Genomic DNA, 22,815 nt, shown 5'->3' on the forward strand with positions numbered 1-22,815 from the left:
TAGTTATGGATTAACGTCTTGATCATGGTGTGAATTTTTGACGTGATTGAGAGAATCAAGTGATGGAAGATGTGCCAAGATGATAGGTCGTAGTAAGAGAAGCTGTAGACCCAAATCGATTGAGGATCCAAGATTTTTCAATTTTGGAGAATGGAACTTTCGTATGGCTAGACAGTTAGTCTAGGTAGTCTTGATAGGCAAATTGGGGGATGTATCGTTGAGTGATGTCAGCAAGTTATGGAAATAAGGAGTCTGCAAAGAGGTGGTACAGGCACTTCTGGTCAATGAAAAGCCGAAAGAAAAATGAGAAATAGTAGGATATATTCTAGGAAGATTTATCGGGATTATTTCTTAATGAGGATTGCCAATGATAGCTTGAGGATATTGGATACTTAGCTATGTGTGGTTGAGGACATAAATTATCAGGCTTTGGAAGAGGTGATAATTAAGAATTGATATCTTTTACCTAGAATTTAATGAATTATTGAACAGCTGCAAGAGGCTGGGCTATTTATGATTGATGTGCGATCGAGGTTAAGATAAGGTAATGAGGCATTCCGGAAATCGGCAATGTGAGCGGTGATTGATGATGCCTTATGATTTGACCAATTTACCATCTGTATTGAAGTCGCGTGGTAATTGTGTCTACTGATGATATTGGTGTACTCCTCGAATAGGGAGATGCATGAAGAACATTGAGGATTTCTTAGGGAACATCACGATAGATGTTGTGAATGAGATTGGCTTACTAGGTCGTAAACCAATCGTGAAAGAAATGATGAGAGCATAAGAATGAAAGCATGAGGCTCCATATCGATGAATGTGAAATCAAAATTGATTGTGATAAGCACCATGAAGTTCAAAAGTTTTGAAAAGTAAGATGTTCTGATAGATTTCGGGAGACGAACCAAAAGTTTTGAAAAGAGATTGGCTCAAGCAAAGGTTGGTAACCTAAGTAAGTGTAACTCCGAAAAAGATCGAGGATCCTTGAGATTTGGAGATTTAAGCTGGTATTGAGAAAAGTATCAAAAGTGACGGGAGTCAGGTTAATTACAACTCTTGGAGACGAGACAAGAAGGCTCTAGAACGACAATAACACCATGGGTGTGTGGCCTATAAATAGCAGATTTGAGCCTAGGGACCAAGGCAGAAGACTAGAAATGAGATTGTGGCTAACGTGTCGAAGAAGCTTACAGGCTGTCTCGCTGTATGGGTCTGGGACCCAGGGTCTGAATTGCTTAGTAAACTGTCAAGGAGACGGTCAGATGCCAAAATTTAGGTAACAGTGTAATTGTTATGTTTTGACTAGGATCCAAGTTCCAAGGGACCGGAGCACTGTGATAGGATCCCTAATTGTCTATGAAATGATTGAAAGGTTTTGAGGTTGGCAAACTGTTATTAGGGATTTGTGAAGGGACTTTTTGAAATAGTTGTGTCCATGATAGAACTCGTGAAAAGAGTCGAATGAGAATGATCTGCCGGATGCAGTGAGAGCTTGTGATAGCTCAAAGAATCGGATTGTGTGTTAGTGTAACATGACCAAATGATTGCATGTGGATTACGCCAAGGCATAGAGTGGACAACCCGATGTATGACTTGGAGTTGGTAGCTATGGTATGTGCTCTCGAGGTTATGGAGACACTACCAGAATGGTAGGACATTTTGATGTGCCACGAACCACGAGAAGCCTGAGGTATGGGTTCTCGCAAAAGGAGCTAAACGAGATGTAGCGACAGTGGATCTTGCTAGAGGACTACAACTACACTACTTCATATCACCGAGGCGTGGCAGTGAGGTGCCAAACGTAGAACCTAGTGGATAACTATGAGTGTCAGATGTTGGAGGCTTGTTAGCCTGCTGACTATGAGTGTAATGCTGAATGGATCGTCTATTTTTAGCGCTAGCCTGGTTGTTTAGTTGGATCTGGTGAATGAGATACAGAAGGCATGTGTGGTTGAAAAGTGTACTTGTTTATGATTGATGATTATGGTAAGTCCAAGGGTTATGATTTTGAAATGCGATAGGGCATTCTCAAAAGTTTCGGGATAGGATATGCGTGCCTAAAAATGTTGAGAGATGTGTGGTCGTCTGTAAAAGAGCCACAACAGGAAATTCTGTGAATGACACAGTATCCTTAAAGGCATTGGACGTGTAAGGAATGCAAACTGAGGTGTTTGTCAAGGATCAAATAAATATTTGATTTGAGATGTCCAGGTAATGAGCTATGTTATGTCTTAGTTACCTAAATGGTCAGATGAAAATTTCGAGGATAAAATTTATTTAAGTAGGGGTGAATGTAATACTCGAAAATTTCAAAAGGACTCAAGAGTAAATTATCTTGGAGCAAAAGTGAAATTTACAGATAAATTGAGGATATAGGGTAATTTCTTACTGTTATGGATGACTGAATCGACTGCAGGGAGTGCCTTGAAATCGAGATACCAAAGGAAAATGGTACTGTATTGACGAGTATCCCGAGATAGGATTTATGGTATCGAAAGAAATCGAATCAGGAACAATTTTTGATATAATTAAAATACAATTGTTATTTAGGCTGCAAAATTAAATTATCGTAGAGGACTTCCGGGAAGTCAACGGAAGCCTAAGGGGGCTCCGGTTTTTCGTAAGGAACAACCCTTCAGTGGTTTTGCGATGAAATGATAGCCTGGTGAGGATACTGGGGCAAAATTGTCATTATCGAGTAATCTTAGGTTATTAATTTTGCGTTTTTGATATTGAAATGCAAATTAATTCGATGTTTAAGGGCATAGTTGCAATAAAGAAATTACCCAAGTGTAATTTGATGAATTATGGGGATTAATGGGTGAGATATATAGTTATATATATACATATATATGCATGCATAGGAAGCTTCTGTTGTTGTTTGCGTGCGTGTGTGCAAGGTGAAGCTTCTTGAAGCTTCCAGATCCATCTTCTGCTAACTTTAGGACTAAGTTTTGATGCAAGTGGGAGGAAAGGGTAATGGCTAAGGCAATTGAGGCAGTAGAGAGTCGGTGCTTTGGCTATAAATATAAGAGAAATGAAGGAATGAAGCCAGAAATGGAAACGAAGAAGGAAACTCGGTTGAAAGAACAATGGCGGAGAAGGAGGCCGAAGCTAGTCAAGCGATGGTCGACAGAGAGCTTGGCGGCGAGCAAATGACCAAGTGATCGAGGGAGAAGCCAGAAGCTGAAGCTGGTGGCCAAAAGTTGGCTACAATAGCTCGCGGCAGCCATGGTCGTGAGCTTCCAGAAAGCTCAAGCAGGCAGAGAGCAGAGAGCGGCCAGCAGTGGTGCGGTGATGGCAGCGGTGCCGCGGTGATCGGTGGGCGTTCGAGGAGGCTACCGACATGGGCAGAAGTGGCCATGGCAACCGCAGAGCTTCCATTGCAACAGCTGGGTGGGCCGACAGTAGCAAGCATGAGCCGTCAGCAACGAGCAAGGAGACCGGATATGCGTGGGGGTGGCCGGAGGAGACGCACGACGAGGTTGGCAGGCCACGACAACCGACGGGAGGGCCAGGCAGGCCATGGTCGAGTTGGTGCGCAGGTGCTGGTGCATTGCAATGAAGAGGAAAGAAGAAGGAGGAGGAAAATGAAGAAGAAAGAAAAAGAAAAGAAAGGAAAAGAAAAGGAAAAAATGGAAAATAATGTGAAAAAATGCCAAAAAATCCTAGAAAATTCTAAAAAAAAAATAGAATTTGGAGATTTAGTAATATTCCAGATATTTTGGCAAGAAAAATTATCGAGGAACACGTTTTGAGGTATGGCACGAGAATTGAGGCGATGCGCGAAAATCATGGTTAATGCACGAAAATCGAGGTGGTATGCGAGAATCGAGGATTTTTACGCAAATGGAGGCGCAATGCGTTTTTCGAGGTATCCGAACTTCGTGTTAAGGTGAGTGGTTTTATCCTAAGTGCTTATATACGATATGTTTGCTTATATATGCATGATATTTATGTATGTTATGATCATTTTGTCATATTGCATGGACAGTCCTGATTTGCATGGCACGATATTATTGGCATATTGATATTTGTGTATGGGATTGGGATGTCGCCCTGATAGTGTAGCTGTAATTCTCCAATGACAATTGATAGAACAACGTTAAGATTATCTTGCAAAGGTTCGGGATTCTGCCTACGGTTCCGTGCCGGGCTATAGCCTATTGGGCCAGGGAAGTTACATTAGGGAAAATGATTATTCATGTTATTGTATCATGCATTCATGTATATGTTTTTGAACCCTCACTAGAAGTTTTATCTTTTAATTAGGTTATGCCCCTGGAACATTCAACGTTCCAGTTGAGACTTGCAGCCTAGGCAAGGAAGTGATTGAGATATGACGGCACGGGGTGACATGTTCGATGGATTCAGCAGGTTATTTCAGTATTTTGTTTATTCATGAAGATCCGGATATGTTTCAGTCGAGTTGGGAAATGGCAATGTATTTGAGGTATCATTTGATTGCACCTGAGGAGTTTAGTTGTTATCTCTTGAAACGAGTCTCCATGTATTTATGTGTTAAGGCTTTTGAAGATATGATGTTAAACTATGGTACGGATTCTTATGTTATGATTTAAGTGAATGTACCATATCAGGTTTTGATTATTGCTTCCTCATTTGTAATGATATGTTAGGGGGTTTCTCTTTGAAATATAGTATGTGAGGTTTAAGGAATGCATTTAAGAAAGAGAATATGTATTTATATGTTGGGCCCCAACATAGTGATGCCATCTGGAAGGACGGGGCATTACAATAGTCGCCTCCTTTGGCCGCCACCGCACCCAACTCCCTCTCTCTCAATCTCCTTGCCCTTCGTTTCTCTTGGCCAAGCTCTCTCTCAAACTCCTTTCTGCTCTCAGTTCTCTTCTTCATCTCTCTCAAATTCTCTCTTTCTAATTATAGGTTAACTCACTACCCCACACCAGCCTTTGCCATCAATTATTGCAGATTTCTCTCCTCAAATCACGCTGCAAATTTCCTCCAAATCTAGTGCAATTCTCGGTTGCCTCACACACACACGTGCACAGTTGTAAATGTGTGTATATATATATCACTATATATATTACTCATAATAATATGAAAATTACATATTTAAATCCCAAAATTCATCTCTATTTCACTTAGCCAATTCTTTAATTGCATTCACATCCTCAAACATCAAATTAATTTGTATTATGATACCGAAAATCTAAAGTTAATAATTCAAAACTTAATCGATAAGGACGATTTCATCCTTGTGCCCTCGCCGGACCCTTGTTTTGTCCCGAAACCATTTCAGGGTTGATCCTTACAAAAAATCGGAGCCATCTCAAAGTCCTGTTGACTTCTCAGGAGTCCCCTACGATAATTCGATTTTTCAGCCTGAATTGAAACTGTATCAAAAACTGTCTCGATTCCAATTTTTTTTAATACTATAAATCCTAACTCGAAACGCTTATCGAGACCATATCATTTTCCTTAGATATTTACACTCTGGAACATTCCCTGTAGTCGATTCAGTAAAATTTGGGATATTACATTCTCCCCTCCTTACAAAAATTTTGTTCTTAAAATTTTCCATATATTCTAATTCTCAAAATTTCATCCTCGAAATTAGTGTCTGACTGATCAAATAGTTAGGGAAGAATATACCTCATTACCTTATTTCAAATAAACCCGTTGTAGCTCTTTACAGGCGATCACATATCCCAAGAAAAACTATACCGTCTATAATCATCTCTTAATCACAATGTAACACCCCACTCTCTCAGACATGTTATAACTTAGGAAATTTTGACTATATATATATTTTTTATAACTTATCATGATATAATTTCAAAATTTCCTTTCTACCTACCTATCATTAGCTTATTTACTCTGTATATGCTAGGCTAGGTAATCATCAATAGTGGAAGCAAGAATCGAACCTCAACATACCTCAAATGCTAGTAATATTATATGATCGTCTCAACATAAATAATAATACAATATTATTCGTTATCATAACATAAGTCTTTCCAACATAACTTGCAACATGATATAAGTTTTTCAACATGACTTGAAACAAAACATAATTTTTTCAACATGACATAACATAACTGATACATAATACGATCCTCATACGGAAACTAAATGCAGAAAATATTTTATTTGCACCCGTAGTGCCTTAGGTAGATTATTTCTCATTCCACTTCTATGCCTTTGCTGCAAACCTAATATGGAAAGTTTGAATGTTCCATGGGCAAGGCCCACATTAGATTATGAATCATCTGAGTAAGAGTACTTCATATAATGCATATGTATGAATGCAATGTACATAACATTATAACTTTTGTGTTTGGGTCAACCGCACCTTAAGATTACCCACAATTTTTACAGCTTCCCTCCCAGACCGAAGTGTATGGGTGCACCATTGGCAAAGCGACACTAGTACTTAATTCCAAACCCATGCAATGTATGATCGTGAATCTCATTATGCTCATATGCATATTTTGTCATCAATACAGGTAAATGCAATCTACATGACATGTTCACATCAAGACATGACAACATGATGAAAATATTTACATAAAATCAGGTTTTTGGGTGGAATCACTTACAAACTATTTTCATAAACTAAATCCAGTTGAATAGTATCACTTAACTTTTACAAAGTTCAGAAATTTCGAAAAGCGTGTAACCTCGATTTTTGTGTCAAATCTCGAAAATAGCACCAACTATTCATCTTCAAGTCCCAAAACACCCTATCCAAGACATTTATTTAAATAAACATCAAAACCTAATTTTCCATAATTTTATTTCCTTTTTCTCCATTTTTCTCCAATTTTCTTCTCTAGCATTTCAAAATAAATGCCTACGTCAATCTGTTTTCAAATATTTTTGTACAAAAATTCCTAAAATAACATTTCTAATCTCCAAAATTTTTTTTGTAATTTTTAAAAACCTCTTCTTATTTTTTTCTAATTAAGATTCCATTCAAAAATTTAAAATAATTATTTTCTCATGAAATTTTGCAAATAAAAATTTATAAAGAAAATTATTCCTTTTTCCTGTATTTATGGATATTTTTCCATAATTTTATCCCTCTTATTTCTATTTTTACTCTATTTTTTTTATTTTTAGCATTTAAAAATAATAAAAATTACCTCCGATCATCTTCTTCGGTGTCGACGCATCGAAAAAATAATACGGCCTATACAAAAAATAGCCCACATTGATTTGATCACGCTGGCCAAATTTGAGCTTGAAACAACACCCCGAAAACCTTTATTCGAGCAAAAATCAGTCCGGCTCCGGTGAGATTCGATTTTTCAGGCGAATCTCTGATCACCCCTCAAATGAACTCCAAATTTTTTGAAAATTTCAAGAAATGATCATTACCTCATGGGAAACAAAAGCCCTATGATTTGGTGTCTCAATTTGTTTAAAAACTTGGTCGATTTGAAATTTAAAATTCTGAAACTTTTTGCCATTTTGGATCTCTATTTATACACAAATTCGAACCCCAAAATGACAACTCTTGCTTCAACCAAGGTCACTAAAGCTCTCCCATGACTTAGATCCGTCCAAACCCACCGAAAAATGGCCCCAAAATCGATTTATAGTGGGTAATCTTTTTTTTGGTTTCTTTCGGTCGATTTTGTCCAAAACGATCACGTTGGTCGGCCATTGATCACCCTAGACCAAGCTTAGGGGTCCCTTGGACGTTTACCTTGAGTTTCTCATGACTGAAACTAGTGATGGAGTGGATGGCCAGAAGCTTGGCCGGCCATGGCTACCAAGCTTTTCCAGAAATTGCACTTCACCCCCCCAAACCTCTTAAATGCATTTTTGCCCTTTCCATAAGGCCCCTGAGTTTTGCAGAACTTCTGTTGAGACCCTCATGATTTAAAATTCTCCTTTGACGCCCAAAGTTTCAGAAAAAAATGTCATTTTGACCTCTCTCGGGTATTTTCAAAAATTACGTTTAGGCCCGAATCTTTATTTTTTTGCCATAAACCCCTTTGTTTCTTTCCGAAACCACTGAAGGGTTGTTCTTTATATAATTTTTTGACTTTTGCGAAGGTTTCGTTGTCTTTTCGGAAGCCTCTTATGAAAATTTGATTTTCTAAGCCAATCCAAAGCTGTATTGAAAACAGGTCTAGATTCGGTTCCTCTCGATATTAAAAAACTTGTCTTATTATGCTCGCTATGGATATCTCATTCTTTTAAGTCATGTGCATCCCGGGGTGCTCCCTCCTATCGATTCAGTTATTCAATGCACCTAAACTGCCTCCTAGATTCCATTATTGCCACCAAATATGCAACAATTCATGAAATAATTATAAAATTATTCATTTTTTTTATTCAGGACATTATAACAAGCTTTGACACGTATATCCTATTCGAAACTTGAGAATGTCATCGCTCATCTCAAAATTAGAACTCTTGGGTCGAGCATACTCATCAATCCCTAGACAAGTACACTTACCAACCACGCATGCCTTTTGAATTTCACTGTTAAAGCCCATAATCACATATCCCGGTCCTTGGGCCACGAGTCTCAACCCGAGCTCCCATCCAAGCCGATACACACATCATCATAATGAGCTCGCGGCTCTTGTATCATCAATTTTCAATTTGCTTTCACTAAATCATCAAACTATTTCATGTACCATTTGATCCTAAAACATTACAAATATACGTCATCACATATCTTGCCAACACTAGGTTGTTTCATAGGTTTTTAGACTGCCACAACAAGTCAATGGTCCTACCACATCATCTTGGTTATCACAAGTCCTCGAAACTAGCTATTCCTCACCTTAAGTCATTTCAAACTTAATCATCGTTTGATCTAATCTATTCGAGGTTTCTTATAAACTGTTGTTTCCTCATTCTTGTAGGTATTCATCACCCGATATAACCTCAAGTTTCTATCAATTTACCACAATCATCTTCTAATAATGTCATATAACTATCTCATCAAGAAATCTTTACAATTTATTGATAGATTCTATCTATCTCCAAATCTTCCTTCCGTAACTTAACTTTTAATATCAATTGAAATCTAACATTGTCTTCCAAATCTAGTAATACTAATATCCTTACATCGCTTGCACATAACATTTGTTACTTAGTAGCCATACTACCTATTCATCCATATACCCATAACTTAAATAAGTCCTCGCACTTTTCGAAGTGATCCTCAAATAATATTTTATATCATCAGATTAACCATTTGATCCTCAAATTGCTTGAATTAATCCTCAAGTGATAACATTTCATATCAACCAACTCTAATCATGCTCGATCCTTAAGGCACCATCTCATGCCAATCATACTTTATCATATTGAAATCATCTTATCTCTTTCGTCACATTTGACCATACTTCACAAGATCTATTATTCTAATCATAATTGACAGATCCATACATCATGGCTTAACTACACATGTGACCATTGGCTCTGTTGACTTCTAGTCAGTTATAGCATAGGTTCTCTTGCCAACTTGCAATCTCCTAATTACTCAACCGAACTTAATCCTTGACTCCAAGACATATGTCGGGTAGTTCACCTTGCCTTGGCATGATCTATACCTGATCACCTATCTATGTTGCATTTGTTAAGTTCTAACCTAGTCAAGAGGGGGGTGAATTGACACCTTTTAAAACTCTAATGCAAAACTTATGCACGTATGTATATATATGAGAAAAAAAAATTTAATACAAACCAAAATTGTAGTTGAAAGTACAGGAGCACTTAAATACTAGATGGATCATATGATATCCGCCAATTGTGTTAGTATGTGTTTTGGTCCAATATACTCTTCAAATTACAACTTGGTGAAAACAAGTGATTTGAATGCACACAATAACAAGTCTTTAAATAAACCAAATGGAATATTGAATGAGTACAAAGAATGATCAATTAAAGCAAATCAGAATATAATCAAAATAACCACCAATAATGTAGGCCTTAGGATTCGACCACTTCAGATAGCACAAGACAAAAAAAAAAACAAGTATAATCAAGCAAGAATAAGTAAGAGTGAAGAGAAGAAGAACACAGCGATGTATAGTAGTTTGGCCCTTATGGCTTACATCCACTACCTAAGGATTTTCTTCTTTAGGATTTTCAACCAAATCCACTATATGAAACTTTTCTTATAACCACCGAAACCTTCACTTGGCTTCACCACCACCAAACTACTTCTGGAGTCTCACACTCACTAGTTTGGATTTTGTACGCTCTTTACAAGATACAAGAATAGTAGTGATTGAGAAATAGGGTTTTCTAAAAAAAAATACAATGAAGTGTAGATAACTCTCTTAGTTTTCTCTCAAGAAGATAGAGGAAGAGAAAGATTTAGAGAGAATGAAAATCTCGGCCAATAATGTAGAAAATAATAGAGCTTCCAAAAGTTGTTCCAAAGCCTTCAAGAGACCCTTTTATATAGTGTTAGAGTAGGCTTTCCTTGATCAATCTCAGCCCTCCATATGTCAAGTCTTCAGGCCAATCTCAGCCCTTCATATTGAATTCTTAATTTACCTTCCATAATGAGCTAACTTGATTGATCATCAAGACCTTTGACTTTTGTAGATCTCCAATCAGCCTTGAATGAACAAATCAATTCCAGTAATGCATGGCTGATTTTAAGGATTAAAATATCATCAAAACCCTTCATAATTCTTGCAAAATCGACAATAAATAAGAATTGATCAATTCTGACTTCTAGTTGATCTTCAAACACCTTTGATTGTGCAATTGACTCCTTAGCTTCCATAACAAGAATAGCTAATTTGAAATTTGAATTTAAACCTCCAAATAGTGTAAAATCCATCAAAATATTCTCAAATAATGAAGCAAATTTGTCCAACAATAAAGATATCAATTATAACTTCAAATGCCCTTAATTAATCAAGTTTCCATACTAAAAAATGTTGACAAGTAGAGAATTAATTTGTGTAGCTGAATATATGCAAGATATCCTTTGAATATTCTCCCATAATGAAGATCAATTAGCCATAATGAGTAGGATACTTGATTCCATGATTTGAGTCTCCATATCCTTTTAATGAGAGAGAATCAACAATAAAGGAAAGTAATATCTATCAAGGTTTAACTTTGAAACCTTAATTTCCTCCATTAATATTGAGCAATAAGGTTGAATCTTTAACTTCTCCATTTGAATGCAATTCAAAAAATTCTTTCATATTTAACTGAGTAGAGGAGCTTCTAGGAACCTTTAAATTTACTCCATGATTCTCTTACCATATCTAGACCAATGAGATGATGTAGCCTTGATAAGTGTGCTCCACGTGGCTGCCATGTCATCAAAATGCCATGTTAACAATGCCATGTCGCCAAATTACATATATGGCAACTCCATATACTGGACTACTCCAATCTCCTCAAAAACTTCCATATAGATCTTTTGAACTTTCCATATATGAACAAGAATTCCATATATATACTTCTAGACTTTCCATTCCAAGAAGAACTTTCCATACATAGCTCAAATACTCAAATTTCTAGGAAACTCTCTAAAAACTTATTTTCATATATAATGAAATCTCTATATAAATATAAAAAGTTTCCATATATAACATGTGTCATGAAATCACTAGAGAACAACTTTGTAAGCCTTATGAAGACTTCATGCTTTGTTAGCACATAAAATATAAATGAATATTCACATTCACACATGCCAATCATCAATCATCAAAATCTACACTCAACACTTTCGAGATACTCTCGAACGTTGTTCCATCATTACCCTTGGGGAATTACGTCTACACTATCAGGGCGACATCTCATCCCGACACAAATATCTATGTACCAACAATATCATGCCAAGAAAAAAATCATGACTACCGATACAACAATATATGTACAGATACGATAAGATGTGCATAAATTACATATGATTTTTCAACCATCATAAATATCATGCTCAATATAGGCAAAACATAACACATATAAATTTTTGGGATAAAACCACTCACCTGATTAACAAAACTCAGGATGCCTCGAAAAATGCGCACCGCCTCGATTTGCATGTCTAACCTCAATTCTCGTGCCAAGCTCAAAATTCGCACAAGTTACTTCACCTTAAGTCTCAAAGCACCTTAATCATCATATTTATCTAAATAAGTATCAAAACCTATTTTTTCATAATTTCTTGCATTTTCTTTATTTTTCTCTCTATTTCTTCCTATTTTTCCTCAATAAATTCAAACTAAATATTTCTCAAATATTTCTCTATAACAATTCATAAAATAACTTCACTAAATTTTAAAAATTTTCTACGAAATTTTACTTATCTTGATTTAGCCTCTTAGACTTCCTCAGTATGCATGCTCTTACCTCGAAACGCATGCTCGGATAAATTTTCTTACCAAAATCTTTAGAATATTAATAAATCTCCATTTCCTGTTTTTCGAGAATTTTCTAAGATTTTTCTATATTTTTTTCATTTTTCTTTATATTTTTCCTTACTTTTCTTTCTTTTCATTTTTCTTTTTCTTCTTTTCTTCCTTTCTTTTTCTTCTCCACCACGCCTTTGCTCCCGGGCACAGCCCCTGTGCGCCTAGCCACTTGCCGCCACCGGCTGCCTGGCCTACGCCAACCATCGCCTGGCCCAATCCCGTCGTCGTCGGTCGCTCCTCCCTGCCACGAGACCGCCAGCCAACGGCTGCTAGCCACCGCAAGCCTCTCTTTCAGCCACCAACAATTGCACGGTCGCGGCTGCTTCAAGCCGTTTTCGGCCGCTGGCCGCTACTTCAGGCCGCCATGATCGGCCACATCCGCCGATCATCTCTTTCCCTCAATCTCATTACTTCCCTCTCTCTCTTTCTCGGCCATTCTCTCTTTCTCCAATTTCAGATCCAAGATCTGCTAAGGAAAAACCAATGGCAGTTACTCATACGCATGTATATATATATATACATATATACATTTAACCCTCCAATTCTTCATTAAATTCACTGATTTATAAATTGCAATTGAAGAACTGATAACTGCATTTGGACCCTCCAAGGCTTTAAATTAATTACCCTCAAGTCACCCAAAATCTCAATTTATCAAAATTAATAACCGATATTTACTCTATAAAGATAGATTTTGTCCCTGCACCCTAACAGGACCCTTGTTTTGTCATGAAAAAAACCTCAGGGTTGATCCTTATGAAAAATTGGAGCCCCTTCAAGGTTTCATTGACTTCCCGGAAGTCCCCTACGACAATTCGATTTTTCAGCTTTAATTGTAGTTGTATTTTAGTTGTACCGAAAACCGCTTCTAATCCAATTTCCTTTGATACCATGAATCATATCTCAGGATGCTCGTCAATGCCGTATCATTTTTCTTAGATATCTCGGCTCTAGGGCACTTCCTACAGTTAATTCGATCAATTTTTTTGGCTATTTAGATACCAATCTTTTCCAAAATTTTATTTTTCTAATAAAATACTTATTCTCAAATAATCTAAATTTCTTGGGTATTACAATTTACATCCTCAAACATCAAATTAATTTGCATTATGATACTGAAAATCCAAAATTAATAATTCAAGACTTAGTCGATAAGGACGATTTCATCCCTACACCCTCGCCGGACCCTTGTTTCGTCCCGAAACCACTTCAGGGTTGATTCTTACAAAAAACTGAAGCTTCCTCAAAGTCCCATTAACTTTCGGGAATCCCCTATGATGATTCAGTTTTTCAGCTTGAATCGAAGCTGTACTAAAAACTGTCTCGATTCTAATTTCTTTTAATACTATAAATCCTATCTCGGAACGCTTATCGAGACTATATCATTTTCCTTAGACATTTACACTCTGGAACATTCCCTACAGTCGATTCAATACTTATAACTGTAAGAAATTATACTTAAGCCCATAATCTTTTGATAATTTCACCTATAGCCCAAGTTAAAATTACTCTTGAACCATTTAGAAAATTTGGGATATTACATATTTAGTATTAATATATATAAGTGTTTAATCTATTGTTTGAGTAAGTAATTTATTTTCACCAACTAAGGTTTCTCTCTCTCAAGTTCTTTGATTTAACATGGTATCAAAGCCTACCCTAAGCAAAACCCTAGTTACAGCTCCCGCTGCAGCCCATCATTATCGTTCTGACCAACGTCATTCTTTCATCTTCTCGTCGACGACCAACGAGCCATACAAGCCTCATCACGTGTGGACCAGCAATATATCGTTGTTTCTTCTTCGATATGTCAGATCCCGTTGCTGTCGTAGTCGGTCGCTTCGTCCGCTACCATCGTCACTAGTATCAAATGTCGATTTCTCAAAATTGCGGTCATGTCTTAGATCTCATTCATTTGCCATTGGTTTCTCATAATCGTAACCATCAACACCAGCCTCTATCGATCTTCTCCACCGATAGATCTGCAATCGTCGATCGATCATCAGCCTTCCTCTCACTTAGTCGTCATCATTCCAGCTTTCTCGTCAGTTGTTTATCCTTTTCCTACCCAAAGCTTCATCGTCTACTATTTGTCTCTCTGTCTCCCTGTCATCTCAGATTTGCCTCTCCATCACTCTCTAGCTGCGTCTCTCTGTCTTCAACTCCTCCATAGCCACCTCCAGCCTTTTTGAGTGGCTTCTCCCGTTGTTGCAGTTGAGATTTGGCTGTCGGACCTTAGATCAAGCCATCGGTCTTAAGATTCAAACATCATATGTCAGGTCTAATCGTTAATCCTTTAGATTCAGTCAAATCTGGCTGTTAAACCTCAAATCTAGCCATCGATCTTCAGATTCAACCATCATTTCTCAAATCCGATCGCCAATCCCTCATAACTTGCCATCTTCTTCCTGGCCAGCCCAGATTTTGCTCCAACGATGGTATCTCAAATTTGGTTGCAAATCTCGTCATCTGCTCGTGACTTCTCATCGTCAATATGTCCCTCCAACACAGTTTTTTGCCCATTTTTTTCGTCGTCAGGCCACATCTTCCCTATCTGCGTCATCTCCTTAGTCGATCGATGGCTTCTATTCAACCTCCGAGCATCACCATAGTTGGCACGACCTTAGATCTTACACACGTTTCTTCTTCCAACGAGGCCCTTAGATCAACACACCTTCAGATCTCAAGCTTGTTTCTCCTTCCAGTGCGGCTTTTAGATCTCCCGACCTCTTCTCCAAATCTTGTGCATCACACATATCTCACATCACCGCTGCATGACCGATTTTCCATCATCGCCTCCTCCTTCCTCGTGTCATCTTTTATAGCAACGCCCCCACGCGCCCTCTGATAAACTATATTTGTATCACGCTTGGCACATATGATATAATCTTCCAACTTGAGGGGGAGAGTGAGATTTATCTTTATGTCATGGCTTATGTTATGTCTTATGTCATTAGGATTAGCTTATGTCATGCCTTCTGTCATTACCCATTTAGTATTAGTATATATAGGTGTACAATCTATTGTTTGAATGAGGAATTTACTTCCCCCAACTAGGGTTTCTCTCTCTCAAGTTCTATGATTCAACACTTGTCCCCAAACTTCTCACAAAATTTTTCCACAAATTCATGCCAAACACACTCTTCTTTAAGTCGAGCCCAACCTTGATACCATGCATCCATTGCATCGCTCAAATAGGCTTAAACTAAATTAACTTTACGAGAATCTCCTATGTTGTAAAACTAGAAAAACTTTTGGCATCTTCTTACCCATCATCTAGAATTTTTACCATCAAACATGAGAATCTCCAATTTCGACATAGGCACCATATTACGAGTAAAGGAATTATTAGCTGAATTATTTTATGTTTTCTTCTCGTTCACCCTTTAGCAATAATTTCCCTATCATTCATGTTTTCTACCTCTATTGCAAAAAATACAGTCTGTTTAAGACCTGAGCCATTACCTTTTAAAATAGGCTTTCCATGCTCCTTAGGTAGAAAGTCCTCCAGCAGGCTTAGTTGAGGGATCTTAAGAGAACATTTGTAGGAAACCATCCACCCCTCTAGTCAACCCTCCATTGAGGCATCCAACTTATTTTCTAGCGACTGCATTCCTTCCTGGCTTTTGTTCGCCTTAGCCTCCAGTGCCTCCATTCGAGTCTGCAAACTTGTCACCAAGGGGTTAACTTGGCTGACTTACACCTTTAGTTGCTTCACTAGGGTACCATCTACCAATTCCTCAGTCTCAATTCTTCTAACTCACTCTGAACAACAACTAGTAATCGCCTAAATTTGCCTTTAAAACTGCTCCAACAACCGCCTTGTTCCGCTAGCCTTCAAACTTTAATCAAAATCAATAGCTAGGGACCCTAAACACAGTCCAGAATCGTTGACTCTAATACCAAGTTTCCAGGAACCTAGGTTTTTAGTCTAGGATTTTCAATGACAAACAAGAAGAAGAAGAAGAAAGGGAGAGAAAAAAAAAAAAAAAAAAAAAGAGAACTTTAGGGAGAAGCCAAGAGAAGAAGAGAGGGAAGTAGAGAGTTGTAGTGAGAAAAAAAGAGGAAAAAACTTCCACAATTTTCTTGACTAATCCCGTAATTTGGCATAGCTTAGTATATAAAAGCTATCCAGATTCTATTTACAATAGTGTTCACTAATCCATTACCTCCCTATTAATCCACAACTGCACATTAAACCCATAATTATAAATTAAATGCAACAACTACTCCCAATCTCTTTTACCTAACCCAATTACTCCTAATTATTTCTCTGGTTCCTGACACTCGTGTTAGGATTCGCATAAGATTTAGGTAAACTCATCAAAATATGTAGGTTGCCATCCCTATTTTTTAATCATCATTCACATACCAAGTAGTATATGCAATTAAATGTTTTAATCAAATAGATTAGTATAATTTTTTTTTTTTAAATTCAAAGGGAAAAGAGGTGGCAACTAGAGTTGCTCTTCCCATGAAATGACCAAGGCCACCATAGTTAAAAGAAGGATTTAGTAAGACAACAATTACGTATCCAATGAGGTTGATCGAACGGGTATCAAAATTATGGAAGCTAGTGTTTCTTCTACCGCTCACAATTTCCAAGATCAACACTCCGAAGCTGAAAACATCAGATTTCACTGAGAAAGTACCTTCCATGGCATACTCAGGTGACATATAGCCACTGCAAAAAGAATGCAAAGAGAGAGAGAGAGCTTTTCAATATAATAATATCATAAAATAATGTCCAAAGCTCAAACATGCACTCAACAATTAGTACTGTAGGAAGCAGTTTTTTCACTTACTATGTTCCAACAACCCTGTTAGTAATTGCTTCAAACTCATTCTGCTTGAAAATTTTTGCCATGCCAAAATCAGATATTTTGGGGTTCATGGTTTCGTCTAATAATACATTACTGGCTTTTAAATCTCTATGTATCACTCTCATTCTTGAGTATTTATGAAGATAAAGCAACCCCTGAGCAACCCCGTCAATGATATCTAAACGTTTCTTCCAATCTAGTAGCTCCCTTTTAGATGGATCTATCTTGCACAAAAAGGAAACAAAATGAATGACAACTTATATAGAGAAGAAGTGGAGGTGCAAATGTATTTAGCATTAAAAAGTAACAATTATGGGCAAGGCTAGAGAGATTGGGTACCAAAGAGAAAGAAATCCAAACTCTTGTTCGGAAGGTATTCATATATTAACATCTTTTCTTCTCCATGAATGCAACACCCAAGGACCCGAACAAGATTCCTGTGCTGGAGTTTGGAAATTAGTATAAGTTCATTCTTTAACTCCACAAGGCCTTGGCCTGACATTCTTGCAAGTCTCTTAATTGCTATTTCTCTTCCTTCTCGTAACTTTCCCTGTTTGAGTCATTCATGGATCATTTGCTTAATACTAGATGGAGACTAATCAACTTTTCATACAATAAAATTTGTTGTTACCTTGTAAACAGGTCCAAAACCACCTTGTCCAAGCTTATTTTCTTCTGAGAAGTTATTTGTAGCCTCCAAAATGGATGCAAAGCTAAGTAACTTCAAGTCATGACCTTCTGTTCCATCATCTTCAACATGAGTTGCAATATTAAGGCTGTCAAACTGCATCAACTCCTTTATATCGTCTTTTTCCCTCTTTTTCTCCTCTCCTGTGCAATATTAGCCAAGCTTTATCATAAAGGCCATCAAGCTAATGTATCTGCTTAAGATACTGTATCTGCTTAAGATACGTACCTTCTATTCTGAGCCTTCTCATTCTTAGGTAACAAAGACTGCCCAAAATGACAATAAGTAGAGAAGTAGCTGCACTCACAATCCATATCCAATATTTACCTGCACAAATATTGTTTAAATATTGATTAATAATCATCTTCCAGACACTTCAGAATGAAATTTGTATGAAAATGTGTTTTAACAATTTTTTACCATTTTATGTATTTACAAATCTTGAGCATAGTTGTCAAAGGCACAAGGTGCACTAAGACACAAATTAGTGCTTGGGGCCTAAATAGGCGCAAGGTGAAGCTTGAGCCTCAGGGGCATGAGAAACACATTTATTAAAAATGCTTATACTTTTCAATATGTAGCTTAAGGAGATAGTTGCAAACTCATAAAATTATAAATGACGAATAATCAACCATATAATAACAACTAATATTATTGTAGAAAAACAATTAGTTTCTTTTGTAATTAGTTTCTTCTAACTACAAAAGAGATTAGAGGAAAGAAAAAATTATAGCAAAATACACTGCAAAAAACAATTACAAAAAAATAATTAATTTCTTCTAATTTCTTTTGCAATTAGAGGAAAGAAAAAAAAATTACAATAGAATACAACAAAACACAGAAAAAACATTTTAGAGAAAAATAATTAGTTTCTTTTAAATTGCAAAAGAAATCTGAAGAGAGAAAAAAATCAGTAGAGCACACAATGAAACATTTGTTTCTTAGCAATTAGTTTCTTTTAAATTGCAACATAAATTAGAAAAAAAAAAAAACTAGAGTAAAACACACAACAAAAAATAAATACAGCAAAGAATTGGTTTATTCTATGTTGCAAGACAAATTAAAAGTGCGAAAGAAAAATGAAGCAAAATGCAAACATGACTAGTTCTCTAGTGAGACATCACACTACCAATGGATGCCGACAATGAGTGGGGGATCTGGCACCCACTTACACTGCTAGGTTCATCTCTCACCAATATATAAGAACATGTAATCAAAACAACAAGAAATAAGATCTAAGATGACAAATGGGCAAGAAATAGGGTTTTAATACACTTACACATACAAGGCATGTGCCTTGCGCCCTGCATAAGGCGCTCACCTCGTGTGCCTAGGCAGCAATTCAAGCATGGCTTTGTGTCTCAGTGGTGATGGCGCACAGAGCTGCGCCTCGGGCCTAGGTTTGCCTTTTACAACTATGGTCTTGACTCTTGAGGACAAATCTTGGTAGAAACAATAAGGTTATTGATGCAAGAGCATACTCGGGAGACGAGAAGTCTATTTAATTTTATTTTATTTTCTGTGTTAGTCTTTGAAAACCTTAAACCTTTTTACTTCTATGTCTTGTGAATGTGTGTTGTTTGTCTTGGAAATATAACTTGCTTTGGAAAGTCCTAAAGCAATAAGTGTCTGGGGAAAATAAATCAAAGTATCTTTTGTAATCTCTATATATATATTTGTGAATGGAAATCTGAGTAGTTTTTGAAGAATACATATGAATATATTGCAAGTCCTCTCCTTGCTTGAACTGAGTGAGTCCTTCTAAATATCAAGCGTGTGGCTTGGTCGTGTGAGTGTCTTCCGCAATTAACAGCGTCGAGTGATGTCCGTTGCCTCTGGTCGAGTGATTCCCGAAACTATCCTAACCTTGCAGGTTCCAACCTGCATCAAATTGGCAGGTTCCAGCCTACATCAAATTGGTATCAGAGCAAGAAAATCCATATTTCAGGTAATTTTTCTTTGTTCTAGTGATTATGCCTCCTAGGCGGCGACGAAATGTTGAGGATGTCACTTTACGTGACCAGGTCGCTAAATTGCCACGGTCTAATCAAATGCTCCAAGAAACGATGACTAAGATTCTCCAAAGGATGCAAAATTCCCCCACACGTAGTCAAAGAAGTCACTCCAGAAATTCAAGAAGCCAAGATGACCTAGAAGAGGAATCTGATTCGTTTAGTTCGAAAGAAAATTCAAAAGCAGATTCTAGTGATCGTTGGGCCATGGAACGATTAGCAAGAGCTCTCGAAGGGACAAATAGAAGTATCCAAGTTCACGTGCCGGACTTCGAAGGAAAGTTAGATCCTAATGATTACTGCGACTGGATTGCGTCTTTGGAAGCATTCTTTGAATGGAAAAACTTAAAAGAAAAAAGAAAGGTGCAACTTGTCGCTACAAAATTGAAGGGCCATGCTTTGGTTTGGTGGCAACAATATCAACGAAGTTGAGATAGATAAGGAGTCCCAAGAGTTCACACATGGGCAGAGATGAAGTTAAAATTGGATGAGAAATTTCTTCTGCTAGATTACTCATAGTCCTTATACCAGAAGTTCCACCGTCTATGCCATCACAATGAACAATCTGTAGCTGATTACACAGAGCAATTCTACAAGTTGTTGAGTCGGATTAATCTTACGAAACAGATGATCAGCTTGTTGCGAGATACACAAGTGGCTTGAAACTCAATCTTCAAGAAGAGTTAATGATGCATCCCATCCATTCGCTTGAAGAGGCATATCAAATGGTACTTAAAGCAGAGGAAAAAGTTAAATGGGCCTCTTTTGAAAAAGGTGACAACAGTAAAGCTTTGAAAGCAAAGATAGTGATCCCCAACAAAAAAAATTCAACACCCAACTCTGAGCGTCCAAACCCACAAGCTGGGGGAGGAAAAAATGACCTTGGTAAGACTGGATCTTCAGGTTTCAAGTGTTTCAGGTGTGATGAAGCTGGTCATCGTGCATATGAATGTCCTTCCAAGAAAGCCGAGGTGAATGTTGTTCAAGAAGGGCAAGAAGAAGAAGAGGAAGAGCCTATTTATGATGAAGAGCCTAAAGGTGGAACTAAAAAGGAGTATTGTGAACCTGACTACGATGCTGAAAGTCTTGTGATTCGACTGGTAATGACTGTTCAAGAAGATGATCAATGGCTCAAGCATAACATCTTCAGAACTTATTACTTGACCAATGAAAAAAAGTGTATCTTGATGGTTGATTCTGGAAGTGTAGAAAATATGGTGTCCAAGACGATAGTCGAAAAGCTGAAACTTCCATGTGAACAGTATCCTAAACCCTACAAGGTGTCATGGTTCAAGAAAGGAGGAGAGGTTTTGGTAACACAAAGATGCCAGGTGAAATTCTCCATTGGAAAGTATGAAGACAAGCTTTATTTTGATGTCCTTCCTATGGACGCTTGTCACTTACTCCTTGGGAGACCATGGCAATATGATCGATGTGCTCAACATGATGGGAGAAAGAACACCTACACAGTTAAGAAATGTGGGGTAACATTTGTGTTGAACCCTTTGAAGGATGTCCCCACGAGTGTGGCATCTCAAGGCCCGGTTTGCGTGCTATCGTATAGAGCTTTCGAACAAGTTTTCAGTAACGAAAAGGTGGCATATGCTTTGGTGGTTGTAGGGGAAGATAAGAAAGATGCCAGAGATGCTCCTAAAGAAGTTTCAAGTCTATTCCATAGATTTGAAGGTTTAGTTCTAGATGAATTACCTGCTCGCTTGCCTCCTCTTCGTGATATTCAACATCAAATTGATTTCATACCAGGTGCAATCCTTCCTAACTTGCCTCATTATAGAATGTCACCTAATGAACATGTTGAATTGGAAAGACAAGTTGAAGAATTGCTTATTAGGGAGTCATTAAGTCCATGCGCTATACCAGCCCTTTTAACACCAAAAAATGATGGAACTTGGAGGATGTGTATTGATAGTAGGGCAATAAACAAGACAACAGTGAAGTATCGATTCCCGATCCCTCGTCTCAATGACATGTTTGATATGCTTTGTGGTGCAAAAGTCTTTTCTAAAATTGATCTTAGGAGTGGATACCATCAAATTCGAATTAAATCCGGAGATGAATGGAAAACATCTTTTAAAACAAAGAATGGCTTGTATGAATGGCTAGTCATGCCATTTGGGCTTTCTAACGCCCCAAGCACATTTATGAGGCTGATGACTCAAGTTTTAAAGGATTTTTTGGGAAAATATGTTGTTGTTTACTTTGACGACATCTTGGTGTATAGCCAGGATAGAATTCAGCACATGGAGCATCTACGAAATGTGTTCAAAGTCTTACATGACAACCAACTCTATATTAACCTGAATAAGTGTTCCTTTATCACTGATCGGGTTGTATTTCTAGGTTATATTGTGAGTGGAGAGGGGATGCAAATGGATGAGAAAAAGTTAAAGGCGATTCTTGATTGGCCAACTCCAAGAAGTTTTATGGAAGTGCGAAGCTTTCATGGCTTGGCTTTTTTTTATCGACATTTCATCAAAAACTTTAGCACCCTTGTTGCTCCTATAATGGATGTCTTGAAAAGCAAGGAGTTTCAATGGACTAAGGAAGCACAAAGGAGTTTTCAACTTTTGAAGGGAAAGCTTGTGGAAGCTCCAGTGTTAGCTCTGCCCAACTTTTCAAAAATGTTCCAAGTTGAGTGTGATGCTTCAAATGTGGGTATAGGTGTTGTCCTAATGCAAGAAGGGAGGCTGATTGCTTATTTCAACGAGAAATTAAATGATGCCAAGAAGAGGTATTCAACTTATGACAAGGAGTTGTATGCGATTGTGTAAGCCTTGCGACATTGGGAAGAGTACCTCGTTGGTGTGGATTTTGTTCTCTATTCAGACCATGAAGCTCTAAGTTTTCTCAAGGCACAAAAGAAGTTGAATTCTCAACAT

General features: G+C 37.4%; 1 protein-coding gene across 3 annotated transcripts in view; it reads right to left on the reverse strand.

The window, feature by feature from the left end:
• LOC127814063 (G-type lectin S-receptor-like serine/threonine-protein kinase CES101) overlaps positions 1-22,815 on the reverse strand; it is a 47,338-nt gene that overhangs the window by 13,556 nt on the left and 10,967 nt on the right. For 2 of the 3 annotated variants that reach the window (XM_052355295.1, XM_052355294.1), the window contains exons 2-6: positions 18,135-18,233; positions 17,850-18,049; positions 17,558-17,768; positions 17,201-17,438; positions 16,926-17,079 (exon numbers count right to left, since the gene is read on the reverse strand). In XM_052355295.1, coding sequence (XP_052211255.1) covers positions 16,926-17,079; positions 17,201-17,438; positions 17,558-17,768; positions 17,850-18,049; positions 18,135-18,233 — 902 coding nt within the window. The remainder of the gene's footprint in view (positions 1-16,925; positions 17,080-17,200; positions 17,439-17,557; positions 17,769-17,849; positions 18,050-18,134; positions 18,234-22,815) is intronic. The other variant, XM_052355296.1, reaches the window with a different exon arrangement.

The sequence above is a fragment of the Diospyros lotus genome, chromosome 12, assembly GCF_014633365.1.
Source record: "Diospyros lotus cultivar Yz01 chromosome 12, ASM1463336v1, whole genome shotgun sequence".
Lineage (NCBI taxonomy): Eukaryota > Viridiplantae > Streptophyta > Magnoliopsida > Ericales > Ebenaceae > Diospyros > Diospyros lotus.